General features: G+C 37.3%; 1 protein-coding gene across 6 annotated transcripts in view; it reads right to left on the minus strand.

Moving 5' to 3' along the window:
- Positions 1-1,242: 1,242 nt before the first annotated feature.
- Positions 1,243-8,545, minus strand: part of LOC108308452 (serine/threonine-protein kinase SMG1) — a 71,757-nt gene continuing 64,454 nt past the window's right edge. For 2 of the 6 annotated variants that reach the window (XM_037740533.1, XM_017534263.2), the window contains exons 51-53: positions 8,081-8,260; positions 7,893-7,999; positions 1,243-5,717 (exon numbers count right to left, since the gene is read on the minus strand). In XM_037740533.1, coding sequence (XP_037596461.1) covers positions 5,640-5,717; positions 7,893-7,999; positions 8,081-8,260 — 365 coding nt within the window. In that variant the 3' untranslated portion in view covers positions 1,243-5,639. Of the gene's footprint in view, positions 5,718-7,892; positions 8,000-8,080; positions 8,261-8,545 lie in introns of those variants that run through there. The other 4 variants (XM_017534264.2, XM_017534265.2, XR_005201206.1 and 1 more) reach the window with 4 other exon arrangements.

The following is an 8,545-nucleotide window of genomic DNA, read 5'->3' on the forward strand; positions in this document are numbered from 1 at the left end:
ACAGATCCAGGCAATCTGCAGCCACATAATTAGCGAGCATGTTGAACACTGGGTGCATAATCTTGCTAGACCTACAGTAATAGCCACTTCCAAAAGAGAGACTATGGGGTTATGAGAGTTAAAGCTGACATTTCATTAGCTAGGTGTGGTGGCGCGTGCCTGTAGTCCCACCTGCTCTGGAGGCTGAGACAGAATTGCTTGAACCCGGGAGGCAGAGGTTGCAGTGAGCCAAGATCGCACCACTGCACTCCAGCCTGGTGCCTGGCGACGAAACAAGACTCTGTCTCAAAACAAAACAAAACAACAAAAACTGGCATTTCTACTTTGGGAAAACAGCTTTACTGCAGAATATGCTTCTCATTTTTACCCAAGTTTTCCACGTACAACTGAAGACTTGTTAACACCAGCATGTGGAATGGAGGTAGGTGAAAAAACAGAACCAATTCAAGCAGCAGTTTCTTCACTTAGTATTTATTTTTGTTACTTAAAAAATAATGTGTTCCCATACCTATTTTCAAATGCACAGCCCTGCTGTAGGGTCTCTCACTAAATTTCCTATTGGTCTAATAATTAAAAACACCCACCCTTAAGGTAGCTTTCTTTAGAGCTTTGTTTTTTTTCCTACAGAGACAGGATGTGATCTTTTGAAATGTGCCAGATGACTAAGCAGTTAACATAAATCCTAACATCATCAAGCAGCACCAAATGCAATCTTCAAGATAAAAAGCCAAGCCGGACATTTTCTATTTTCTTTCAGAGGTTTCAACACTCCAATGAATGCATCTGTCAATACTGATCTATGGGAATTCTGTTGTTAAATATTGCCAAAATTAAGCTTTATAAATTGGACCTTAAAACAGAATTTTATCATTGAAGTAAAATTTCCACTGTTCAAAAATACAACAGAAGTTTGAGAGTAAAATAATTACTTTTCTGAGAATTTAGGGGTTTTCTTGTGGGGTTCATTTTATTTATTTATTTTGAGGTATTAATGCTATTCAGAAAAAAATGGCATGGCTTGGCTTGGCTTGGCTCTGTGGCTCAGGACTGTAATCCCAGCACTTTGGGAGACCAAAGAGGGAGGATAACTTGAGCCCAGGAGTTCAAGATCAGCCTGGGCAACACAGGGAGACCCTGTTTTTTGTTTGTTTGTTTTTTTTTTTTAAAGCTACCCAGGTTCCACAAGGTTCCAGGTTTTCTAGAATCTACTTTGACCAATAAATTCAGAACTTAAATGCTGTATCTTTTGCGACTGAACCTTTATTTTCTGAAAAACAAGTATTTCATACAATCTTTGCCATGTTAATGCAAATATGCACAAAGTAGGCATGTATTTTTGTTTTCCAAAAGATGCATTATGAACATTTTCAGGAAGCTGGTGTGATTTATTCAACTTTTAAATACAATCACAAAATTATATCCATCAGGAGGCATTACAACCTTTTGTACAGAGAAGCCACTATTTATACAGTGTTACTAGGACAAGGAAGATTCAGTTCAACTCAACTTGCTCTTAGAATAAGGGTAAAAGTAAATTAACAACTAAGTGAAGTATGATGTTGTTGCCACTGACATTACAGGTGGAAATATAAGGGAAATTTAAACAAGAAAATGACACAACTTTCAAGAGGAGCTGAAACCTTGACTGTCAAGAAAAGAAAAAAACTATTAGCCTGTTTTCAAATAAAAACATTCCAAAAGTCTGCATTTCAGAACAACATAGAATTCTTTTAAGTTTACCATCTTCAAAAATCTACTTAATTGTATGACACTTTTACATTAGCGCAACAAACAACTTTTTCTACCAAGTCCAGCCAAATTCCCATGGAAAGCGAAGGACCCTAAGTGGTTCATGTTTTGCAGCCCTTGAACTTATAAAGCTTTTCTCATTAAGAGTCAGTTTTGCCCTTCTGTAAATAAGGATGGTGATATTGTTATCCAGACCTAAAAAGCAGGAAGTGCAACAAACCCTTAGGGTTTCTTAATACAGTGAATTTCCCCCTCCCCAACGTTTTGAAAAATTTGGGATACTTACTAGCTCTTCCATGTGGGAGAAATCTTTCTAATACTACCCAAATATTGAAAACAAAATCTACCTTCTTTAACACTTGTATTAGTAATTCTACCTCCTTGGCTTAAGGAGGGGGGAAAGTCCTAGTTTTAAATTGCTGGCATTTTACAAGCTCAACAAGATATAAAATGCATACTCTATGTAAAACAAAGATGCTTAAATGTGCTAATAGTAAAGCATTCACTGGTATTTGATGTATCTGAATAGGACTAACAGGCTAATCGTAGGTGCTTTCATATGAAAATAATTGAGAGAAAAGAAGAACCAGCTCCTTTGATTTTAGTACTGCCAAAACAAGTAAGCCCCCAGAGTTAATTACAAAAATGTGGAGGAAAATAGGCCAGGAAGACTTCTCAATTTAAAGTACTGCCTATAATACCCCAGATTAAAAAGGACCTAAGATTGCACATCAAGTCTAATATTTGGCTGTACTTGCATTGCCCTGCTCGGCATTTTAAAAAATGGCTCTTTCCTTAAATTTCACACGTCAGAACAACCACAATTAAAAAACAAAACAAAAAACAATGCAGATAACACCAAACATGGGACAATATTAAGAAAACTACTTACTAAGCTTAGGTAATAGAGGCAAGGGTTAAGGGCAGAAGTGATGGAAGTTTTTCTTTGTATTACAAACCCTCACCCTGAACCTGGGGTTTGGGCTCTAAAAGAAGCAATTTAGGGAAGCAGATCAAGAGCCTGATTATCATTCTCACATGGAAATCTCAACAGATCTCAAAAACAACTCACCACAAGTGTCAGACACAAAATAATCTTAATAATCTAGCAAACTACACTAAGAACTCAATGACCAAAAATAATCAGAAACTTCAAGACACACCAAAGCAACAGTAAAAGAGAAATAACTACACAAGCTAAGCCTCCACAGCTCTGTAGAGAAATCAACTAAAAATTAGGCAATTCTAGTAAATTAAAGACAACAAAAACCTTAAGATTGAACTTCAGTTTCCAAGGGTACTTTGAAGAGGTTGTTTGTAGGTTATTCTGTACCCCCTGAATCTTAGAGAAGGGGGGGTGGAGAGGGGACAGAGGAATGGAGGGAAAGGGGGAAGTGTGTGTGAATGAGAGAGAGAGGGAGAGAGAGCGAGAGAGAGAGAGAGAGAGGAGAGGATCCCTGGTTTTCCCAGGTATTTTGTGTTATCAAAAATGTATGACTTCATAACTACAGCACTCTAACTTTTCTCAGTCTAACTGCTGAGGTCTCTTATAAAAGTTCAAATGGCAAGTCACCTCGTAGAATGGCTTAACAGAGGAAGCCAAACTATACAGACCAGGGTCTTGTCCAGAGTGCAGTAAAGAGCAGGCTTTTGAAGTCATCTATTAAATCTGCCTTACAATCAAACCCATTGTGTATGCCACATTATTCTTGGAGGGACCACTGTAAAACAAAAGTGATGGATAATTTACCAGAGGCACATGCTTTTGAAGTAAAGCTGTTTTTTGTTTTCACTTGGGTAAGGTGCCAGGTACCTCTGAAGCCTGAAAACACAGGCAATAAAATTCACCTATTTCATTTATCTTCCTTACCAAAGAAGAAGCAATTTCTGAATACTATCTACAGTGATAAACTAGTGTGAACTGGTTTTATCACTGCGATAAAAGTTTTTCCTTATGATGACAATAAAGAATGTTGCTGAAAGCAGAGGTAATGTAATAAATGTAATTTGCTCCCAGAGCCTCTAGGAAATAAAGCAGCATGCAAAATACAATATGGCATTATTATTCCAGCTAGGTTGTTTTGATTGTGAAAATAAGGGTTCCAAATGAATGAAGAAAACAAAATTTGATGCGCTAGGTTCCTTAACTTGCTATCGGACACATGAGTATTTCAAAAAATCCACCCTGCCTACAATACTTGTTAAAGTGTTAAGAAAGCACGGATACTGAAACACATTCTTTCATGGGTAAAGATTACAGATTAAAGTGGCAATCAGATACAGAAAAGGCCCAGAGCTATGTGGAACTTTTTCCTTAATACCTTTTGTCTGTGAAGACTGGCAACTAGAAAGTGACCACTGTCCTTATCTCTAAAATGCAGGGAAAATGTACTCAATTAAGATTTTAATTCTATTTTGTGTTGATACGTGATTTTAAGAACCCTATTCTAGTCTGGATTTTTATATTGGATCAACAATTTAGCTTACACAGTAATGAAATGCAATGCTAAATTTAAGGAAACCTTGATCATGAATTCAGTATAATGTATTACTGATTAACAAGCTATTAAAATTGTGCAAAACGTAAAGCACTTCACAGACTAATAACTGAACTTAAAAGATGTTGGTGGATCTCATTTTTGCTGATGTTTCACGTACATGTACTAAAATGCTAAGTAAACTAAAGAACTTTTAATTTACACTTGATAAATTAAAAGTATCAAATGAAAAAAAATGAATTAAAAAAAATTTCAGTCTACCTCCACCAGAACATCACTTTATTGTTAATCTACCATCAACAGTGTAAAACTCTAATAGATACTCTATCCTGGTTTTTAAAAAGGTAAAAGATTACACTGGATTAGCTACTTTCTATGAAAGAAACTACAGCTACCGCATAAGAGGGAAAATTTGAATGACCTCCCCAAAAAATGCACACCATAAGCAAAAGGGAGTGTACATTAAATCAAATGTCTGTTAGATTCATTACTTTTTAATGCACAGTGACGATTCTAGAAACTGTACATGATAGAATCACAAATGACTTAAATAACCAGAATTACATTTTGTGTGTGATCATCAGACCTTTAAACAATCCTTGAAGTTTCCATGTTATCAGAAGTTGTTAACAGCATCAAGACGGAAGTATATGAAATACAAGGATTGAAATAAAAGTGAATTTGAAAGATGGCTAATCTACTCCAGATTAGGTAAAGAGGGAACGGGTAAGTGGTGGGAAGGGGCAGGGAATGATGGGGTGGTTTTTTTCCCTTCATTTCAGAATAAGTTCTTCCACTGTAGTGTATCTGTTACATAGCTCTCCATTTTCAGTCCATTTCTGAAATTCGTATCGCATAGCCTTTAGCCTGTTTGTACTTACTGGTCAACCCAACCAGTACTGTTGCCAAGCAACAAGTGTTACACGAGAATCTGAATGCATCAAATCTTCCTTGGCTGTGATTTCTTCGCGGCCCCAGTTTTCTCTGTTTCTGAACGGGATTTGTTTTTTCCTGGATTGTACACACAGGGTCAGGTGGAATGGAGTTCCAAATCACTCTGTGCTCCGTGGCATCCCGATTTCTTTCTGCAGCTAACCTCCTGACACGTTTGCTGCTGTTCTGTGGCAGAAAGACAATCTCCGTGTTCAGGCGGTGAGCTTGCTTTCCTTCACCCTTGACCCTGGGGTTGCAGGCCATGGTGTTGGGAGTATCCCTGAGTGCAGCTGTCCTGCAGGATTCACTTCCTAGTGCACCGAGATTTCCTAGGTTTCCTCAGAGTAAGCCCCCAGTTGCATCACCACCGACTGTGGTGTGGCTTTGGATGCCTGAGGCTGAGTTGATTCTGGTGGATGTCCGACCTCGCTTAACCAGACTCATCTACTATCTCACCATTCACACCCAGGCTGTCCAACCTTCATACAGCTGAGCCAAGTTATCTAGATTAGTTGCTTCCTTAATGACATAGTCAACCTGTAAAAATAGGCAGCATAGTATTGAAAGTCATTTAAAACTTCTGAATTGTCTGCTGAATTACAATCTATGCCAAAAGTTATGTGCAAAGGACTCTATACTTACCGCGCTCCTGGAAGCCCCTTAATTTTCATATAAAATTTAATAACTATCAGAATAAAAAGCACAATAGCCAAGTATTCTTTAAAAAGACAGAGAGCTAAGACAGACGGTTATAAAGATTTGAAAAGCACACAATCCATTAACTTATCAGAATGTTTCTGAAGTGAAAATATCCCTAACTCGGAACATCTTTCACAGTTTTGACAAACCTGACAAAACGGTTTCTTTAAAGAAAACAAAAAAAAAATCTTGCCCAAGAAGAGTTTAAGTCTAGGTCCTATAAAGAACATGAGTGTTTAAAAGAAAAAAAAAAAATTTGTTGCTGATGTTAAAATTTAATTACAGATGCCAAACTATCAAACAGGATATTCAGTCTCTTAATTTTTATCCCACAGAAAAATGTACATTTATAATGGAGACATCAAGAGGATACCATTCTTGACCAAATGACCTAATTTATCACCATCAAAGATGGCACAAACTGATGTGTCTCTTGATGTAATATACTGAGAAAGAAACATCACTGATGTTGTATTCCTTCTAAAACAATAATTGAATTATGAGGAAAATATCAGACAAATATAAATGGAGGCACATTCTGCAAACCAGCTAATCTAGACACACCAAAACTATCCAGGGAAAGGAAGAGGGAAAGGCTTAGGAACTGTTCTACGTATTAAAGCAGAACAAGAAGTAGGACAAGGATGGAGAGTCCCTGACTCACAATGGGTCCGCATGACCATTTTTAACTTCAACATGGGTTTATCAGGGTATTAATGCATTTTAGACTTACGATGGATTTATTGGGATGTCATACATCTTAAGGGGAGCACCATCTATCTATATACAAAAATGCACAATGATCTTTGACTAGATCTTGGAGATGCGGGGAACCGGGGGTTCAGACAGGAGGAATAAGCAATAAAGGACACTTTGAGGTCATTGGAGAAATCTGAATGTGGATTGAATGTTAGATAATAGTATTACATCAATGTTAAGTTTCCTGAGTTGACAATTATATAGTAGCTACAGTATTATAGTATTTTGTTCAAGATACATATGGTAAAGTATTTAGGCATAAAGTGTTAAGATATCCGCAAAGGACCCTCAAATTGTTCAGAAAAACTTTGTGTGTATACACACACAGAGAGAACAATGAAACATGAAAAAAATCTTAACTGGTAAGTCTAGGTAAAAAGTTTATGGGCATTTCTACAACTTTTCTGTAGCTTAAAAATTTTTTTTAATAAATAGCTGGGGCTGGGGATGGATATTCTCAAATTTATATATTCAATATTAGTAAGACTAATAAAAAAATTTCAGAGCAATGACTTCAGACAAATGTTGCCATTAGCAAAAGGGAGTGTACAAAGATGCTTTACAAATATAAGTTGAGTATTCCTTATCCAAAATGCTTGGAACCTGTAGTTTTAGATTTGGAATTCTTTGAGATTTTGAAATATATACATGTATATAATGAGGAACTTGGGGGTGGAATGCAAGTCTGCACATGGAATCTACCTATGCTTCATATATACCTTATTATACACATAGCCTGAGGGTAATTTTATACATTTTCAGTTATTTTGCACATGAAACAAGGTTCTGACTAGGTTCTCACTAATGGGATCCATCACATGGTCACGCATGGAATTTTCCACTTATGGCATCATGTCAACCCTCAAAATGTTTCAGATTTATAGCATTTGATTTTCTAATTAGCGATGCTCCACTCACACTACACCTGCAACCCAAAGCGTCCTTGACATTTCATTTGAAAGCTTCAACAGTCTTCTTTACATGGAAATTAACTGTAGACTGGTAGAGGAGGATCAGGCTTATATTTTGGCTAAAACAGGGCTAGGGAAAACGAAAGTGCTCATAGGGAAGGGTCAGAGTAAAATGGTGACTACTTGACAGCTCCAGAGCTGTGTTACTCAAAATCTTCTGAATCCTGAAAATACATTTAAGTTCCTTGATGAACCACTAAGGAAATGGATGAGAGGGAGCTATATAAACCTCTACTTTTTGAGCAGCATTAAAATGTGTAGCCCAAGTTTAAAACACGGTCACCTGTTCAGCAACTGACATCCTCCTATTCGGATCAACATCTCGGCCCTCTAACTTGGCTTTCACTCTTTTCCACACACTCACTGCATAGGAGTTTCTCTCTTGCACCGCTATGAAGCAACAAAAGCACACGTTAAGTCAAACCATCATTTTATATAACAACTTAAAGCATCTTTATTCTAACTAATTACCTTTCCCAGTTTTAGGGTCTCTGACTGCCTTTTTAGGACTACAAGCAACACTCTTGCCAGTTCCTGGAACAGTGCTTGGTGGAGTATCAGCTGATGTAGCAAGATTTTTCTGGATCAGCTTTCTAGCATTCTGTGACATGACATCAGGCTGAGTCTTCTGGCCAGTGTTGCTCCGGACTGCTACAGAGAAACAGTTGGTGGCTCAATTTATACGTAAACAGAACATGGAGGGGGCAAAGTGGAGAGCACATGGGATTGGTGGTAGTGATTAATGCCCCAAATTAAATAATCAACTATAAATCCTTATCCATTGACACAGAAATTGTCTTCCTAAAAATATAACCTAAAAACAGACTTTCAGGTATGAATTTGTACAATGATGTTTACTAGGCTTGTGCCATCGAAAACCATAAATATCAGCTGGGCACAGTGGCTCACAACTGTAATCCCAACACTTTGGGAGGC

Source organism: Cebus imitator, unplaced genomic scaffold (assembly GCF_001604975.1).
Source record: "Cebus imitator isolate Cc_AM_T3 unplaced genomic scaffold, Cebus_imitator-1.0 Scaffold85, whole genome shotgun sequence".
NCBI lineage: Eukaryota > Metazoa > Chordata > Mammalia > Primates > Cebidae > Cebus > Cebus imitator.